General features: G+C 27.9%; 4 protein-coding genes across 6 annotated transcripts in view; 2 read left to right on the forward strand and 2 right to left on the reverse strand.

Moving 5' to 3' along the window:
• LOC101513189 (organelle RRM domain-containing protein 2, mitochondrial) overlaps positions 1 to 2,583 on the forward strand; it is a 2,971-nt gene extending 388 nt beyond the window's left edge. The window contains exons 2-5 of the mRNA XM_073369648.1: positions 1 to 59; positions 1,158 to 1,226; positions 1,342 to 1,448; positions 2,236 to 2,583. The exon at positions 1 to 59 is cut by the window's left edge and continues 15 nt beyond it. Coding sequence (XP_073225749.1) covers positions 1 to 59; positions 1,158 to 1,226; positions 1,342 to 1,448; positions 2,236 to 2,334 — 334 coding nt within the window. The 3' untranslated portion in view covers positions 2,335 to 2,583. The remainder of the gene's footprint in view (positions 60 to 1,157; positions 1,227 to 1,341; positions 1,449 to 2,235) is intronic.
• Positions 2,584 to 10,179: 7,596 nt separating this feature from the next.
• Positions 10,180 to 12,487, forward strand: LOC101513513 (uncharacterized). Its single transcript, XM_004505366.4, has 2 exons — positions 10,180 to 10,739; positions 12,254 to 12,487. The coding sequence occupies exons 1-2, from the start codon at positions 10,411 to 10,413 to the stop codon at positions 12,312 to 12,314; spliced, it is 390 nt and encodes a 129-aa protein (XP_004505423.1). The 5' UTR covers positions 10,180 to 10,410; the 3' UTR covers positions 12,315 to 12,487.
• Positions 12,488 to 12,577: 90 nt separating this feature from the next.
• On the reverse strand, positions 12,578 to 15,241 carry LOC101501086 (organic cation/carnitine transporter 4-like). Its single transcript, XM_012717171.3, is given in 3 exon segments — positions 12,578 to 13,362; positions 13,364 to 14,007; positions 14,695 to 15,241. Coding segments are annotated over 3 exon segments (1,635 nt in total). The 5' UTR covers positions 15,122 to 15,241; the 3' UTR covers positions 12,578 to 12,798.
• A 3,495-nt stretch (positions 15,242 to 18,736) lies between these two features.
• Positions 18,737 to 19,990, reverse strand: part of LOC101501402 ((-)-germacrene D synthase-like) — a 6,024-nt gene continuing 4,770 nt past the window's right edge. For 2 of the 3 annotated variants that reach the window (XM_073369941.1, XM_004505414.3), the window contains exons 6-7: positions 19,155 to 19,403; positions 18,737 to 19,091 (exon numbers count right to left, since the gene is read on the reverse strand). In XM_073369941.1, coding sequence (XP_073226042.1) covers positions 18,798 to 19,091; positions 19,155 to 19,403 — 543 coding nt within the window. In that variant the 3' untranslated portion in view covers positions 18,737 to 18,797. The remainder of the gene's footprint in view (positions 19,092 to 19,154; positions 19,404 to 19,990) is intronic. The other variant, XM_027336226.2, reaches the window with a different exon arrangement.

Below are 19,990 nucleotides of genomic sequence, written 5' to 3' on the forward strand. Positions count from 1 at the left end.
TTCAGGAGCTGCTCCCGCCCGACAGATGGCTGAGCCCAACACCAACCTCTTCGTCTCTGGTCCGTCTTTCCCTTCTCAATTCTCTTCTTCAAAACATATCCTTGTTGTTGTTGCTGTGGTTAATTAGATGCTAACTGTGAATTAAATGTGTATATTTTGATATTATTGAGCTTTGATTTCAAGTATAGGTTTTCATTTTATTTATACAAATCCGAATTTTCCAAGATCTTATATTTTTTTCTTTCATTATACTTATAGGCTATGTATTAATCTCTTATTCCCTTGTGGTTGGATATTTCGAATCATCTGAATAACTTGTCTAGTATTAAATATGTATATGTATATTCAACATTGTCATGGCTAGTGTTAACTATCTCTGAGACAGATTTACACATATGACACATTTGTTAAGAAAAAACACCAGCTGCGAGGTTTACACACCTGCAAAAAGTAATTTTTATGCTTCCTGAGTACTTCCTTAGAAAGAACCTTTTCCATGTTGGTTTGTGAATAAGAAAGCTTCTAATTGTACTGCAAGAGAAATCTATGGGTATAAGTAGAAACGAGAGAGGCTTTAATGCTTTTAAGTTCTTAACTATGTTTATGTAAATTGTGTAGTTGTATAAAGTAAAGATTAGACAGATAATATAATCTAGAGAAAGCCTCTAAGAAAGGAACATTCCCTAGTCCATGCTCAAGTGTCTACTCAGAACTTATTAGTATCATCAGCAAACCCAAAAGAGACCTATGGTCTAACAGGAACATATTTGTTAGCAGAAATCTCTAGAAAGATTAGAGTGAGTAACATTGTTTGATTGTAGTGTTGACTTGATGCCCTAGTTATTTTCATTTTATCCCACACCTTCTCTAGATTACACGGTTTGGTGACACCAAAGAGGGCTGTAACCGTTTGTGGCCCCAAAGCAATGTTTTTGACTCCCCAAATTCCCAGACTCAATCCCCTTGATTTTTTCCTCTCTCAACAGACTATTCGTGCTACAATTGTCATTTTCAAGTTTTAATCCCCTCTTCCTTCCCTTCCATATATAAAAATAAAATTGTCTATTGCATTGCTAAAGTAGGGCCTTTTCCCAATGCAATCTGTTACTTGTAATATTCAGTTGACTGTTGATTTTTGTTGTGGCTTAAACTTTCAGGGCTTAGCAAACGTACTACAACAGAGAGGCTGCGGGAAGAATTTCAAAAGTTTGGTGAAGTTGTTCATGGTTTGTTCTCCATATTTTAACATTTGTACTGTTCAGCTATCTATGTTTTTGTTATGTAATGATGTCTTGAAAATCTGCTCTGAAACAATAATGGTTTTCTATCTGCTGATTTCAGCAAGGGTGGTAACTGATCGAGTCTCAGGTTACTCTAAGGGGTTTGGCTTTGTGCAATATGCTACTATAGAAGATGCTGCTAAGGGCATTGAAGGCATGGATGGCAAGGTAAGGTTTATTATACCTGCACCTCTATGGGAACCCTGGGAAGTGTATTTATTTTTGTCTTGGATTTGTCTCTTCATTTTTATATTTATGCAGAATAAGAATTCAATATGACCACCTAAGATAAACTGAAATTACCTACACGGCATCATATTCACATCATATTAGAAGATTGAACTCTAATTGCTTGACATCGCCAACAATGCATTCACTGTTCTTGAAGCACAAGTTTGCATGGTCCTTCACTTGTGTTTTGTCTTGGATTTGTCTCTTCATTTGTATATTTATGAAGAATAGATAAACTTAAATTAGGTACACGGCAACATATTCACATCACATTAGAAGATTGAACTCTAATTGCTTGAGATTGCCAACAATGCATTCACTGTTCTTGAAGCACAAGTTTGCATGGACCTTTACTTGAGTTTGTCATAAATCTCATTTACTATTATTCGAACTCAATTTTTCCCTTCTCCTCTTCACATGAAATTCAATGATTTAACTCTTCAATATTATGAGTATTTGTTTAATCACCCCGAACCTGTAAATCATTTATCAATTACTAATCTCAACTAAATATGCATTGTTTGGCGTTACAACTCTAATGTTTCTGAGAGTTTTGTTGACAATTGGTTGTTGTTTTAATGAGCTTTTCATAACCTCAGTCTTGTTTATGTCTGGAAAACCTTTCTATGTTCTTCTACAAATTTGATGCCATGGTTGCTCTCTATTTTTCTTGCCGAAGTTTCTTTTTAAATAATGCTGACTGATGCTTCCCTTTGCTATACAGTTTTTGGATGGCTGGGTTATATTTGCAGAGTATGCAAGACCAAGACCACCACCTGGACAATATGTAAATAATATGTCTCAACAGTATGTACGACATTAATTCTTGTTCATCAGAAACCTTCTTGTGCCCCATTGAACTTGTTCTCTTTCTCATTGCGAATCACAAAAATATTATTTATTTAAACAATGGCATGGATGCTGCCTTGGTGGTCTTAAGTTATCTACAAAATATTTAGACTATTGATATGAGAGGATAACCTTCTATGATATGTTGTAATGCAAGATTTCTCTTCGATATGCCCTGAACATTTTGTGGTAATGGTTTATGGTTTACTCCATATTAACTTCACTTTTCTACAACGGTGTTTGGATGGAGTTTACTTTTCGATCTGATACACCTACTTGTAACGATATATGGTTTTTGTCTAAGAAGAAAAAATATCCCTTTTTGTAGTATTGTTTGGTTTTAATGCATGAGTTGGTCTTGGCTGGGAGACCACTTTCTTGCTCCATATTGCACTAGTCCAGTGTCTTTGCTTCAGCTAATTTCGATGCACAACCTTGACTCACATCTATCTAGAGGTTCTTCCACTTGTGTTTCAACCTAAATTATTGTATGACTCTGCTAGAGATTCTTCTTCATCTCTTCCTCAATTTTTCTTAAATTTCAATGTAGTTTTGTATGAGGATACTGTTGAATCGGTTAATTGTTTATGCCTTTTGACTAATCACATGGAGGTAAGATTGTGCATGGATGTTGAGATTTGAGAGAAGAGATTTTGCCTTTCCAATTTGTGACTGTATTTGACTGCCGTTTTTGGTAACTGGAAAATGAGGGAAGTGGCAATTTTTTTTTTCTCTGTCAAATAGCAAGTGGTCTGGTCCGTTTTGACCGGATGATGCATTGTGACCCGATGGACCGGGTCAAGTTAATTTGGCCCGATCCATTCGATGCATTTGACAGCTCTTTGGATGAGCTAATATTTAGTTTTTCCATCAGTATCAAGACTCAATCAAATTTGAATTCATGACTAACTCAATTTTCTAAAAACAATTCTTTAAACGAACTCAACCAAACAAAACAATTCAATCATTAAATTCCTTCATGTAAAATAAAAATGTAGATTATGGTTGGTAAATATTATAGAATAAGATCCAAATCTAGAAAGAATGGGGGCAAACAATTTTTAGATAAAGTTCGTGAACAATTAGGGTGGTTTAGCAAACATGCTTGATTTTTTTTGTTGAAATTTTAAGCAACAAGTTACTCAGTTGTCTTACCTTAACATCCTCTACACAAATTGCGTAATATGTTTGTAACTAAAACTTGCATAAAGTTTGACCTAGCCGCCTTTGTTCGTCTCCTACCTTTTGATCATTATAGCTTTTTATTTTTTCACATAAGTGAGGTGGTTTATAATTAATTTTTTATTTGAAATTATATTTCTAAATTATCTTTTATTTTATTTAAATAAATGATTTTCACATATATTTAATTTATCTTTTGTATTTTTCATGGTTTTATCGTCTTAGTCAAAATTGCGTTTGTTCGTCGTCTTACTGTCTTTTAGTTTAGACTGACATATCAACTTTGATTAAGTGTCATTTTAATCAAAGATTTTAATGTTATTAGTATTACGATTATTTTCAAAGGCATATGTATTTTAGACATTTTAATTTTATCATTTTTTAGATTTTGTCACATTTGCGAACATTTTTTCATTGTGTACTATTAGTCAAGAAAATTGTTTTAAATTATAAAGTTATTGATCAATGTAATATTTCTCGATTTAAATGAATGAACATCGAATTTTAGTCAAGAAAAATATTCTCTATATAATTGAAGGTCTCAAATATTTTTCTTGAAGGTAATAAATGCTCAGAAAGTCGACTATTTTTAATTTTTTTTAATATATTTTATTTGATATAATTTTAGAATTTTTTCAATACATGTTATTTGATAGAATTCTATTCCTTCTTTTATTGGGTTTGATTGTTTTTCGCCAAGTTATATTTTTCTCTCTCTTTTACATAATGTTTTTTATGCTTTTTCGAATCAAATTGTTTTTCCAAAATTATTTTATATTTAATTTTAATCATACGTTTTTCCTTTGAGTTAAGTAATTTTTTTGCATGATATTGTTTTCTTCATCGTAGTTATATTTTATTGTTTTTCTAATAATGTTTTGATTGAGGAAATTGCTTACTATTTTACTTGATTGAATTATTGGATAATTATTCAAGTTCTTTTCTTTTTAATTTTTTTATTAATATTTTGTTCAGATGCTTTATATGATTATTGAAGTCTATATCATTATCCGAGGTCGAAAAGAATATAGTTATAATAATATCTTTCTTTTTTGTGACGCTTCTACAATTATCAGTTTTTTCTTTTAAAAGTAATAATTTAAAAATATTATCATTAAATAAAAAATAATTTTTTATTTAGATTTATATTTTATTCTAAAAAATATGAATTAATTTTACTTATATTATACAGTTCAGTGTATAAGTAAAAATTTGTCTGTAATCCATTTTTTTACATATTCATATCCATTTGTATAAAATTTTCCGAACATTTTCAATTTTTGTTTACCCAATTAACTGTCTCACTTTCTCTGTTTTCTTAACGTCCTTTCATCTTCTATCAAGTGCTAAATCCAACAACAAAAATGCTTAATCACGAGCTGATACATCAGAGATGTCTTTGATTGGCCAATCAAACCTTGACACACCATATTTTCTATGAAAAATGGAAGTTTACAAATAAAATACGTTTGGCATCCTAAGATTTCTCGAAGCAAGTCTTGGTGTCATCCAACAATTATTAACATCACACTTGGACTAAAATTAATAAAGGCCCATGAAAGCAATTCAAAAATGTACTAATGGTGTGAGAGTAATGCCCTGTTGACCAAGTAACACGAAGCAAATTTATGTCATCAAATAATTTGAGAGTAACCAAACAGTGGATATTTTTCATTCCAACTGCAAGGTGACACCAAATTTGGACCAATAAATTCGTTATTGAAATGGTATCATATGCATGAAGGGAACTAAGAAAATGACGAAATTAAATGCGTTTTCGTTTCTCAGCGGCTTCAACTTCATCTGAATGTAAGACAAATTTTGCTATACAAGATTTATGTGGGTTTCTCTGCTCCAGGTATGTCATTGTTCTTCTCGGGAACTTGGCAAAGAAACAAACAAACGAGTTTTCGTAAGAGGAAATATTCGCACGACCAAGAAAACCGAAGCTCATAAAATAAATAGATTTTTTTAAATATTAATAATAATATTTTATTATGATTTTATTTAAATTTAAATTTTTTATTTTTAAAATATAGATATTTAATTCAATATATCAATAGTTGTATCTTTCTATAATTATATTGTTTTTTATTTATTTTATTATTTAATTTTTTTTAGACGTAAATATATATAGAAAATTAATTATTTTTTGAAAGACAAATATAACTTTACCAGCTTTGTTTGATCTGGACCGGCCGTGCGTCTTTGTCATAGTTATCAAATCAAACGTCCCACTACTGAATGAGAATGGAATCTCTAAAGAGAATCGTCTCTCTAAAATGCAAAGAATTATTTTAATTGGTAGTAAAATACAAAACAAATACGGACCTAAAATTTCCTTTATATGACACTAATAGTATACGTTAATTATTTGATGTTTTAAAAATAATTGAGATGTAAGATAATTATTTTTAAAATAATAAATATGAGAGTGTTTTACATTGTTATTACACTGGATCATTTAAATATTTTAGAATTATGTTTATAATTTTAAAAATTGGATCTGTAATTAAAATTATAATTTTAATAATTACAAAATTGATAAAATAAATTTTATAAAATTTATTTTAGTTTCTATAAAAAGATGTCAAATTTTTTAGTCTTTAAATTTATTTTATTCAGTTTTAATCTCTATTTTAAAAAATAAACTGTGAAAAAATGATATTTTAATATCTATAAAATTAAAATAAATTAAAAAATTTAAGAATTAAATTAAAAAATTTAAGAATTAAATTTAAAAATATCATAATTTTATAAAAATTATAAATATAATTTTTTTTTTTAAATCACTTATTTTATTATACCGTAAAAAAATTAAAATATTTGAGACCCTTACTAACTAATTGGGGCTCAATAACCAGACCTTTCAATGCATGCAAATTTAGACTTCATATACCTTACTAATGCTTAAGATTTAATTTATAAATAGATGGGGTTGCAACTGTTTTGGCAATTTAAGAGCCTTTGCTGTAATTTTTTTCTAAGAACCTTCAAATGATATCAAAATAAGAAAGGAGTCACCGAATCCCCTTGTCGAAGGCCCTTTCTAAGTGCGAATTCTTATGTAATACTCAATAACCAAAATTGATTGTTAATTTGTTCATAAAAACACACCTTCATTCATCACTTCCATTTATTTACAACTAAATCCCATTAACATGGCCAGTATTCTTTAAAAAAAATATATATATATCATTTCTTCTCTTTGTCAAGTAAAAAAAAATGTCGATGATTAATTTCATTAACTACTGCTATTTCTCTTTTTAATATCTACCTACCGAGATAAAAACTTATTGATCGAGGATATTGGTAGTTTGTTTAAAATTTTCTTAAAAATGAATTTATAATATTTTATTTGTTACTATAATATATATTTTTTAAATTAAAAAAAACTCAAATAAAAAATAATTTTAATAATCTATCTTAAAATATTATTTTAATTATTTTATCTACTTTTACTAGAACTTCTATCAACACAAATTTAAAACCGTTTAGTTATTATTTTATTTAAGTTGTATGTAATTAAGGTATAGTATAAACTCAATTAATTATGACCGGGTTAAGGGGAGGTAAGCGATGCTGCGGCCTCAAATATTTTTAGTCCCAATTTTATATTTTTGATTTAATTAATTATATTAATTTTTAGTAATAAATTTTACTCTCTAATTTTAGTACTAATTAATTAAATAATAAAACCACTATAAGAAATTTTACCTTTTTAGTAATAGTAAAAATTTATAAATAAATATATAAAATTATAGACATTTTCAAAATTATCTATACCACTTGAGTTTTTTTTCTTTCTCTTTTCCCGTAGTATATAATTACTCATTATCTATGGATTTCATAGTTGCTATAGGTATAGTGACAAATTTTTATCTTTTACTTTAAACATTTGATTTTTACCTATGGACATTACACCATTAATATATAATTTTGCTATAATTTATAAAAGTTTTATAAAAGTAATACTTGCGATTTTGATTATTATGTTAATGAATATTCAAATGACAATTCATTTATGTCAATAATAATTTTACTATGAATATTATGAATAAAAATTAATTATATAACAATTTAATTTTTATAAAATGAGAGAGAGAGTTAATTAATTTTATTTATTATTTATTATTAAACTGATGGGTTAATAAGGATAAATGAGAAACAAAAATGATTATCATATAGTAGGGTAATAAATCAAAGAAAAATATATCTATTTTTCTAAAACAAATTTTATTCTTTACGTGCTGCATCAATTTAGGAGGTGCGTCTTTTGTATAAAAATTAAAATTGACAAGTAGTTGTTTATTTTGGCTAAGCATAATATATAGAAAATATTAAAATTTATACTTAATTTATGAACTATAGTTGTCTCCTTCAAACAATGTGTTTATTCTTTCTCTTATTTTTTAGTGTGAGTTGAAGTGGATGATTATAGAGAATATCGTGTAAGAATGCTTTTTCTAAAATGAGTGATTAGAATGTTGTATAAAAATAACGCAATAGAGTATTGACTTTCTGATGGGCGGATTCAAGCACCTAAAACTAGTCGATATTTTTTAATTTCTCATCATTCTCTTTTATGTGAGAGTCTCATGACACTCTTATTTATATTAACAAATTAGGATTACATAATTTTTAGAAATAAATGTCTACCATTATGACGAATTAAGTTGAATCGTTAAGTTTTATTTTTTATTTTAAAAACTTTTCTCAAATACCAAAAATCATATTAAATATAAATCAATCAAATCAAAATAATTCATATTTAATTTATTTCAAAAAATCTCATATTTATTAATTTTATATTTAACTTCATTTTATTTTCTATTAAATAAAAATTAAAAAATTTAGAATTATTTTTTTTTATTACCATATTATTAAACTAAAAAAAACTAAAAAATAAAAATACATAAAAAATCTAACATATATATCTTTTCATTAAGAAGCGGATATCATACGAAAAATTAAATGAAAATCATATATTGAAATATAAAAAAGATAAAAAGTTAGAGTAAAAAGTACAAAACATGTTTTTTAATTATTTATTTTGTGAATAATAAAAGAAAAGGACAAACAAAATTTAAATATCAACATTTTCATAAAAAATGTCCATTTTCTTATAGTGAATACTCAATCATGTGAATGTATTTAATTAATATTCATTTATAAGTTTTTAATATTGTTTCCATAAAAAATATTATAAAAATAATTAAATCTAAAAGACCTCTTATTTTATTATTATTAATTTTTAGAAGGTCTAATTATAAATTTTACTTTAAATCTATAAATTTATGGATCAGCCATGTCATTATTGATTGTGCATGATCTTCTTAAGAATTAAAGCAACGAAAGAAGTTGTGGTAGCTTTAGATCGATGAAGATTATCATCAAATTATTGAACATGCATGCCACAACTTTAAACTTTACAAAAATAAATTAAAGTCCTAAAGTGTGATACTGTTATTTCTACTACGACTCTATATAATTTCTCAATCGAAAAAGTTGCACAAAAATTAAAGAAAATTAGCAAATTTTTAAGATATTTAGTTATATTATATTTTATTGTCTAGAAGAGATCACTTAAATTGCATAATGTGCACATTGTTATAAATTTTTTCTCACTTATTTCATTGAAAATATTCAGGTACCCGTTATTTTAATGCAGTTTTACTGCAGGCTTGAAAATAGATGTGTCGGTTTCATAATATAATCCAACATCTAATCCCAAACTCACGTGACACGATATTCCGTAAATATCCATAAATCAGAAATTTCCAAAAAATGAAAATATTAGAAAACAGTTCTTATTATTTTAAAAAATATATATTTATCAATTAGCACTTAAATTAATTTATCTTTACAATAATAATTTACTTCAAAAATTTATCAATAAAATAATCACATATTTCAACAAAAAAAAAAAATTTAAACAAAACAAACAGCCTTTTAATTTTTGTGTTGTCAATCCGCCCAACCATAAAGATTATTTATTATTTTTAATATCGATGAACATGATATATCAGTATAAGTGTTAATTTTATAAATCTATTAATTACTGACTCTAAATCTATATTTTAAAAGGGTAAAAAAATTCATAATTAAAAAAATCTCACAATAGAGAAGTTCTTAAAGTTAAAAAGCCATAAAATTTTGTAATTAAGTGAAGTTTATAGACTAAATTTTTTAAATTTAATTTCTGATTTTTTCTATTAAATAAATTTTTCAAGATAAAATTTGATTTACAAAAAATTTTCTTGAAACTTTTTTGATTAAAAAAAAAATCAAATTTGTTTAAAAAAAATAATTTTTTAAAATTTGTCTAAAAAATCTTTATTACTTTAAATCTATTAATTATTTTTTATGTTTCTCTCAAAAAAAAAATTTAAAATTTTACAAACAAAATCTATATTGTAAGAGAAACATTGGACTAAAAAGATCAATTGTCGGGTTTCAAGATTAAATTAGCTTTTACATAAATATGAAATCAGGTCCACTATACTGGGCCACATTGGCTTGGTGGAAGAATGGTATTATTGTAATAAGGATAAAATGGTAGGGCATAGTGCAACGAGGAAACGGATATCGACAAATGATTTTTGAGGAGATACATTCTATCGCTATTCGCTATGCATTGCGTGGCTTCTCTCTCACCCTCTATAAAAATAGTACAGTATTCTCAAGGGAAACCCGGAGATTCAAATACAAATTCAGAATCATCTTTACTCAATTTTTAAATCTTCAATGGAACTCGTTTCCATCACCTTCTCCTCTTTCTTTCATAGCCTATTCGCTATCTAGTTTCGAATTCCTTTCCCCTCTTTCCGTTTCCTTCCAAATAAACTGTAAATAATTAAGGAACCGGATGAGGTTTTTATTGGAGTTCGTTTCTTGTTGTGCCACGCCCGAAAAGCGTGCGTCGGAATCTTCAGTTCTGGCCGAGGATGAAGACAGGTGGCTAGTTCCGGCGCCGGTTGTTTCTGTTGCCTCTGCGTCTTCTCGGACTCGATTTCGTAAGAAGCAGAGGAAGGCTGGCGCGCCGGATTGGAGGCCTTCGCTAGGACCGATCTCAGAGGACGTCGTCGTGCCGCCGAAAGCCGCCACGATTACCCCCGGAAGGGAGGCGAAGAAGAAGACTTCCGCCCGCGGTGCCACAAAGGTTTATCGCCGTAGCTACAGCGACGTTTATCAAGGGTCAGTTATTATATGCTTTTCGATATTTAATCAATTACTATCTCCCTATACAACGATTATCAACGATTTAAAAGATTTTAATAGTTTACACTTTAAAAAATATTTAATTTATATTTTCAATATATTATTTATTACATGGAAAAAGATAAACATAATATTTAATCTAATTCATTGTCACAAACTGGACTACATATTAGGTTTAACTAATTCTCCAAAATTAATTTGTAAACCAATTAATCTACTGCTGTCTTTAGAAATACTAATGAAAAAAAAATAAGATTCATGTTAACAAATGACTTAAATTAAATCCACTCCTTAAGAAAACAACTATAAAAAAAAAAAGATGCATTCAACCAAAAATATCTACTATTTTTTATTCTTTGGCACAAGACGCTAATAATAGTTTTTCTGAAAACAATGTGTTGCGATAAATAATTCAACATTATATTTTCATAATAAATTAAAAATATTTTTAAATAACTCAATATTTATGATAGATGAAAATAAATTAGTAGAAACCAACGTGTTCATATATGAGGTATAGTAGTTGTCTTCAAAAACAACATTAAAACACAAATTTACTTTTTTAACTAATAAATATGGCTACTCATACATATTCGGAATTTTATTATTTAAGATAACTAATTTAGAATTGTAAATTCGTAAAGTACTAATAAAATCGAAAATTTATTGATTTTATTAGAGTTTTTTCAAGTATAAAACACTGGCCATGTTCAAATTTTCCAAGTAGGTATGTATCACTTTGTTTGAAGGCGTTATTTATGCAGTTGACTTTCTGTAGACAATATTACACGAGAGTTTATGCTGTTGACTTATGTATAGAAAATACTACACGAGATTGCTTCGACAAATAAAAAATTAGAAATAGTTAGACAGTCACAATTCTAAATAAATATTATTGAACACAAACAAAATTATATATTTTATTATAAAAATAAATACAATATTTTAGTTACTAGTATTAGTTAAATTATGTGGTCAATTGGGTGGTAGTAACTAACATGTTTCGATGATAGGGTTGAGTGGCCGTTAGTTATTGAACCTTATCGATTAAAGATTTAATTAAAAACAAGGAGAATTATATAGTAATGTACAAAATAAGATTTTCTAAATCTGGTTTGTCATTTGTTAAGTGGAGCGGAGTTAATTTGGTCAATTCAATATTGGGTAGGTTTTTTGTTTATTTTTTTATTCTGAAATAAAAAAAATAACTTTGTTATGCTATTGTTTCATTTTTGTTCCAATTTTGCATTAAAATAACTATATATTAAATCTTTTTCAGCAATAATTAACTATTTTTTTTGACATAACATCAATAATTACCTAATTACCTTTTTTGACAGGCACATCAATAATTAACTATACATACATATGAAATAATGTGTTAAAATTATGAATGTTTTTTTTACAAGAAAACTATGAATGATTTGAATAGCATGATTTTCATTGAATGTAGTGTCACTAACTGACTTGATTTTTGGTATAAATTGCAGGTCATCATCTCCCGTGCCTACAATTATGCCAGCTTTCTCTCCAACGCCATTCATGTTCTGAATATTGATTTTTTATATGCGATGATGTAAATTATATATTAATATATGCTGCCTAGGTAAGAATATTGTTAAGGTGCCATCTTGTAATTAAATTAATGTAATCCTGTATCACTTACAGAAGTACTCATATTTTACTCGTAAAAAATATAATGTAAAATATAAGTTGATTTTTTACCTAGTGTCGCAACATTAGTTGGCACTGATATTGTTGTATCTGCACATTTAATTTGTTCTGAAATAAATTATTCATAGTTTTTGACAAAAGTTATATATCACATTTTAAAAAGAACAAAGCCATAATATATTACAATAATATAGAGAAAATCAATTAAAAGACACAGGCTACATAGACATTCCAACAAAATGACATGTATAACAACAAATAATGTAAAACTCAAAATTTACACAACCAAAGTTTATATTAAGAACAATTAAAACGAAATATGAGTAAAGGAAGAAAAAGATATATCCTATTTCAATGAGAGTCATACTGTAGCAGTAGCAGAGGTACGATTTTGGTCCGCCTCCATTCCAATGAGTGTATCATAGAGTGGTTGATTCAGTGTCTCAGGCAGATAAAACGCAAAAACCCCAGCAACTATTCCACAGAGAGCAAACAGAGCAAACGGCCACGATCCACCCAAAACGACAGCAATCGGTGCCAATATAGCACCCATTTGTGCTGCCTGTGTAGCACACCCAAGTGCAGCATTCCTAACAACAGTTGGAAACAACTCTGCCGTGTAAATAAAAAGCAAGTTGTAAGTCCCTGCCATTCCAAATATTCCCAATATTCCACACACCATTTTCACTCCTTTCCACACCCCCTTATTTCTCATCAAACTCCCCGCAAAACAAAAAAATCCACTAAACCATAATGTCCCTATTGTCAATGGCTTCCTTCCTAACTTATCCAACAATATCGCTGTTATCATGAATGCCGGCATCTCCGCCACCGCGTTGAGTATAACATTCAGGTAAAGATTTGTTTCTAAGTTTACCACGTTCAAGCTTAGACCGTAATACACAACCGAGCATAACAAGTTGATGATTATTGCTAATTGCTAAAATCAACCGTACCCGTGTAACTGGTGAACGGATAACGTCCACCAGAGAGCTTGTGAGAGCATCTTTGTCTTCCGTGTTATCATATGAAGACAAAGATTGTGACAATAGTGATAATGATGATGAAGATGATGATTGTTCGTCGAGAGTAAGAAGGACTCGGCGTGGAAGGTGATTACCGTTAGAGGTAGCTATAGTTTTCATGACGTTCATAGCTTCTTTGATTCGTCCTCGAACAAGGTACCATCTAGGAGACTCAGAGATGAAGGGGAGGACAAAGAGGAGGAATAAGAGAGATGGAATAGAGGAGGCTATGTATAGTTGACGCCATGTTGGGAAGATATATGCTATACCTGAGAGGAAAGCAATGCCTGAGGAGAAGAAATAGAAGGTGGACATGCCGGCAGCGCCACGCATTGAGGGACCAACGGGCTCTGTGGCGAGGACGAAGGCGCAGAGGCCGACGCCTCCTGTGCTGCAGCCGGTGAGGAAGCGGAAGGTGAAGTAGGACCAGTAAGTAGGGGAGAATGCTGTTAAGTTGCCGAAGATGGTGTTTAAGATGCACACCACAGTGAGAGACCCTTTTCTTCCTAGAAATGAATCTGATAGGTGACCAAATATTCCAGCACCTACACAACTTACAAAATAATTTAGATATTTATCAATCAATATAATTTTGTTTATTTTTAGATATTTTTAAGTAAAGAATTGTAATTTAAAAAAAAAAATTGATTTTTTTTAGAAATTATTCAAGTGGTATTAAATTATTTAAAATTAAATTAAAAATTCATATTTTAAAAACAAATTTCAACCATTAAACTTACTGCCAAAAACCTATTTTGTTGTGCATTTTAGAAACCCCTAATTAATATATTGGTCCAAACTTAAATTCTTGCTCGGTTTTTCAAAACCAATTAGAATTTTTTCTCTTATAGTGTGAGAATGATACATACAAAAATCGTTTTTATGAATTTATATACAAAAACTAAAATGAGTAATTTTTTTTTATATATCATTTTCACAGCATGAATAAAAAATGAAAGAGAAAAAAAAAAATCTTAATCCTTTAAAAAAATAAGCTTATAATTATTGCCATATCATCAAACTTTAATCTCAAATGAAGAGATGACCAAATATAATATTTTTTAAAAAAGAAAATCCAAAATTGCTGATTTAGGTAGATGAAAATTACATTTCAAACGATAGATATTTTTTTCACATTCGAAAGCATGACAAAAACATGCATGTTAAGTGTGATTGGGGCGCTTGTAGAGAGAAACAGTAAACTTAGAGAGAGAGAGAGAAAAATAACTAACCGATCATACAGCCGGCAAAAAAGACGGCTTGAACAAGTCCAACCTTAAACTTATCAGCACAAACTAAACCCCATTCTGCGACCGTCGAAGAACCCGTCCCTCCGACCCATTCCCACGAACCCGGTTCAAATTTGCACACACTCTTACCTCCAGAGTCGCAACCCAAACCGGCAACACCGTCAAGACACCTCCATTCCGGTTCACGGTCGGCGAATATCATGACCATAGTGTGGAATGCTTCCAATGCCCACGCGAGACTCGTCAATACAAAGTGCTTCTGCTGCCACCGCCCAAACTCCCCGCAATAGTTCTGCAACATCTCGTCGATGCACTGTTTCTCCGGTATGGCTTCATCATCCGGCGGCAAGAGCGGTGACTGAAACTCCGTCTCTACGAGGCTGGAAGCAGAGGACAACGCGGTTGGCATTTTTTTGTTCCTTTAGGCTAGTTCCTCATAGCACGTACAAGAGTTGTGAATTTTACTTGCCGTTAAGCTAAAAGGCACATAAAATCTCTTGTGGTCAAGGATTTTACCTTTTTTAAATTATTATTATAACAAGGTGTTTTTCTTAAAAAATATGTTTTCTAAATTACTTTTATTTTTATTGGTCAACATGTTTCACAATCTATTAAATGACTTATGTCTTATCCCAATTTATAAGATATTTTTAAATTTGCAACTGTATAAATAATATTTTTTTACCAATATATCTCTAATATATAATTATATTTATTCTTTTTTTATTTATTTTTATTCAATATATAGTAAATACTATGATGTAAACATTTATTAAATATATCTTGAAACATAAAAATGTAAAATAATATTAATTATCAATTTGTTTAGTTCGGGTGATTCAATCAATAAGATCTTGTACATGTGTAATATCTTATATTTTATGGTGTATATACAATAATTTTTTGTTTGACAATTATTTTAAAAAATAATTCATATAAAATAAATATAAAAGCTACGTACTTAGTTATAAAGAGTATTTTTAAATTTATTTATTTATAATTTTTTTTAAGTATTACAAAGTTTAATAACACAATTGATATTATAAAACTATTATAACTACTCGTGCCTTGCAAAAGATTCATTAAAAATATAAAAATATTAAGCATTTTCATATCAATTTGGTACTGTGTTTTTATTAAAATTTTATAAATTTATTATTGTATCAATTTGTTTATAAAAATTTTCTTATACATTTGTATTATAGTTATCTATTAATATTTAATTCATAAATTATATATATATATATATATATATATATATTATTGATTTTTATAAGTATTTTATATCTAAATCACTTTTATTAAATTTTAAAAATGATATTTTATATAATATATGGAATAAGTTTTAATGTTTGAAATTTTATATAAGTATGCATTATTTTGATTCCATATATTATTTTGAAACCTGTGTGTCTAAATACCTCTGGAAAAAGGTCTAAAGATAAACTTTTACGATTTTTATTTAAAAATGAATTTCATAAATAAAAGAGAAAATATTATATTTTGTTAATATTATATTTAAAAATGAATTTCATAAATACAAAAATGCAACCGAAGTCCACCTTAATCAAGGACCATATTGGACAACTCCTTCGTACCCATATTTTTAAAATGTTGAATTTTAAATTAATATTTTTTCTATATTTTAATTAAAATCAATGTCAAATAATTTCATTATATTTAATATTTGAGTTCATTAGAAAGCCCAATAGGTACAGAGCGTTAACAACCCAAATCAAAAGTATGTTTCAAACAAATAATTGTATCCACGAGCATGATTGACCTATTACACAGAAGTGAAGTTCGGGTTTTAGTTTTTAATTTTTTGGGTATGCCAAAGTGCATCTAGGGAGAAACTAAAACATGGAATGAAATAAAAATCACTTTTTAAATTTTTAAAGTGTTGAATGTTTTATTTTATTTTTTGTTTAATTGTAGTTTTAGTCTCCTATTTTAGTTAAATTATGAAAATAGTCATCTTATTTTATTGCTCTTCAGTTTTGGTCTCTCAAACAAAATTTTAGTTCAAAACTTGATGAACTATTATTTTTTTGCACTTACTTAAGCAACAGTATACCTCAAATTTTGGACTTAAAAAAATAACACTTCATCAAATTTTGGACCAAAATTCTGTTTGGAGATCAAACTGAGGATAAATAAAATGGAGGAACTATTTTCGTAATTCAACTAAAATAGAGAGACCAAAACTATAATTAAATCTTTATTTTTAAAATAATATTTTCTGAATGAATGTGATTAGTGCATTTATTAGTATTTTTTTATATTTAATTATAGTTTGAGGCTCAATCTAATTGTAACAAAGTTTTTTTTTTTTTTATAATAAAATTAGATATAACAATTTCGTATGACACTTTAAAATAATCTTTTATTATTTGCAAAATTTTAAAATAAATAATTTGTTCAAATTTCAATATAATATTAATTATTATTTTTTAATTAATATTAATCGTAACTCTCAAGTAAGAGTAGCACTAAGGTAGTACAAAGAGATTGGTATGTCAATTAAAAAAGTATAAGATACATGAATTAAGCTCGATAATTTTATATATTTTATAATTCATTATGTATATTCTAACTTAAATAATTTGTTAGTAAATTTTTTCAACAAAATAATTTATTTGAAGGTTGTTATGTTTATTTTTTTGTACGTTTATGGATTAGTTCGTGTGTTTCTCTTATTCAAACAAGAAACATGGACCTCACTTATATATAGCATATTAAAAATTTACCCGATTAATTAAACATGTATATTTACTTATACATGTTTCCTATTATATCAAAATTAATTGCATTGAATTTATTTGTAGTTCTAATATAAATTTTAGAATTTTTCGTAACACTAATGAGATGAAATAAATATAGAAAAATCACATAAAATACTAAAATCAAATTAAAAATTTAGATGATGTCATTTTCATATATATATATATATATATATATATATATTCTATTTTATGTTCATATATGTAAATTTACATCTATTTTATGCTCAACAATACAATAAATAAAAAAAAGTATAAATTAATCTGAACTAATATAAATATGTATTAATATTACTTTCAAAAAGAATTTATGTAATTTTATAATAAAAATGTATATATATATATATATACTTGGTTCGTATGATTGTTCATTGCAATATAAAATAAAATTGGTGGATTTTGGTGGCTGCAAGTTAACGTCACAAATATTATATTTCTGTAAATAATTATAAATTAGATATACAAACAATATATAAATTTTAAATAATTAAAAAGAAAATTTAAAAAACACACACAAAATTCTTAAGCTAACTCACATAACACGTAGGTCTCATTCTGGTACAAATTAAATCTGATAAATAAATAAAAAATCGTGTGAAACTTGTTACACATAAATAGCAGACAAATCCAAACACCCAAGAAAGACAATTAATAGATACTACATAAAGATAGCAAGCACATCAAGACACATTAAGCCCTTTTATAGCAACTACACCATTAATTTACTTTCACGGACTTATTCTCTTTCTTTAAGCCTGCCATAGTTTTCATTCGAATTGAGGTATTCCTAAATACCAAAACAATGTTGTAAATGGCATACAACTTTATTTAATGATACATATAAAAATGCATGACAAATATTTCATACATATTGTTGGATCAACCACCAGACTCTCTTATTTTCCTATTGACAGCCAGAAATAGTGATGAGAAATTCTTTTGATAATATTATTATTTTTATTTAAGTCTCCATATAATTTTATAGTTCTAATTGCATTCACCACTTATTCACATTTTCTATATACTTAATACACTCACATAATTTAAAATTACACTTTGTATTGTTTATATTTCTACTTTTTCAATTTAATAGTGATGACAATGTAAAATTATTAAATATTTTAAATATATAAACTCAAGTAAAAGATAATTGTAATTTATATAAAAAAATCTAATATACTTAAAATTATTTAATTATTATAGTTATGTATTTTATAAAAGTTAATAGTTTAGTCAAAATACATTAATTATTTGAATGTTTGATGAAAAGAAATTTGTAGTGCAAAGAAGTCCGTAATTTTGTCATATTTGACATGGATTCAACATGATAGATTGAATGTAATTCTTTGTCAATCGAAGGGAGTGAGTGTAGCCATCTTCTTCTTTGTACATGACATCAATCGCACGTGTCAAGTTGAGAACTCTGATAAGGAGAGGCTTTGGAACTTGAATAGGATGAAGAAGATTCTCATTGATATCCTTCCAAGCATTTGTCACTTGTCTTGAAATTTCATTAATTGCATCTTCTCTGGACACACCATATTGTTTCATGTAACACTCAATAGCAGAGGCAACATGTCCTCTCTTCTGCTCAAACTAATTAACCCAAATTTAGAATAAAATTAGTTTAAGAAGAAAGGAAATTGATCATTTGATTACCTCGTTGGAAAGAAGATCATTCACGAGTCTACCGATGATGCATGAAGCACTAACAATTTTGGGACGATTGGTTAACCATCGGAAAGTCTCTTGTGTAGCAATGGACCCCATTCCGATGAAAGATATTGCTGTGAGTAGATAGTTAACAGAAGTTACTATTCCGTTAGCCACGTACTCTTCCACCGTCGGTATATATTTGCTATTGAACCATTTAGCCTCGGTAAAGTACGACTGGACCAATCTTATCAGCTGCAAATGTTTTACAACAACAAATTACTTAATTATACTCCCTCGTCTATTTTAATTTACATTATAACCTTAATTACTTTTTTTTTAAATTATTTTGTATTTAATACGACATATATACATTACTACCAATTAACTCTATTAGATAATATTATTATATATTAGTAGTAAGGGTATTTTAGATATTTTCTATTTTCCTCTATATATACTCATTGTAACCCTATTAACTTCAGTTTTTGTTTATTATATGATATGAAACCCTAGAGTGGTTGTTTTCTCTTCTTCCTCTTTCTTCCTCTTTTCATTGTTAACATGGTATCTAGAGCCTATTTCGATCCTCATTGAACGATCCCGCCTCTATTCCGCTGTCGAGTTCCCAACAATTAGGGAATATAATTATAGTTTATCTTTTCTAACATTCCAATATTCAGTGAGATTTTCCGTGTCCAAATTCTGCTTTACCCTTTCTTTGTAGCTTTTCGTTTATTTTTAGTAGATCAATAAAAAAAAATTTATTAGGGTTCTATAACCCTTTCCACAAGCCATTAGGGTTTGACGCTCTAACCAACCGAGCTAAAAAGAACAATGGG

The sequence above is a fragment of the Cicer arietinum genome, chromosome 6, assembly GCF_000331145.2.
Source record: "Cicer arietinum cultivar CDC Frontier isolate Library 1 chromosome 6, Cicar.CDCFrontier_v2.0, whole genome shotgun sequence".
NCBI classification, from domain to species: domain Eukaryota; kingdom Viridiplantae; phylum Streptophyta; class Magnoliopsida; order Fabales; family Fabaceae; genus Cicer; species Cicer arietinum.

What these genes read in the sequence shown, in the direction of transcription:
- LOC101513513 (XM_004505366.4), top strand. Translation starts at nt 10,411, where the DNA reads ATGAGGTTTTTATTGGAGTTCGTTTCTTGTTGTGCCACGCCCGAAAAG. An exon ending in TACAGCGACGTTTATCAAGG is followed by an intron (nt 10,740 to 12,253) that starts GTCAGTTATTAT and finishes TATAAATTGCAG; the next exon opens with GTCATCATCTCCCGTGCCTA.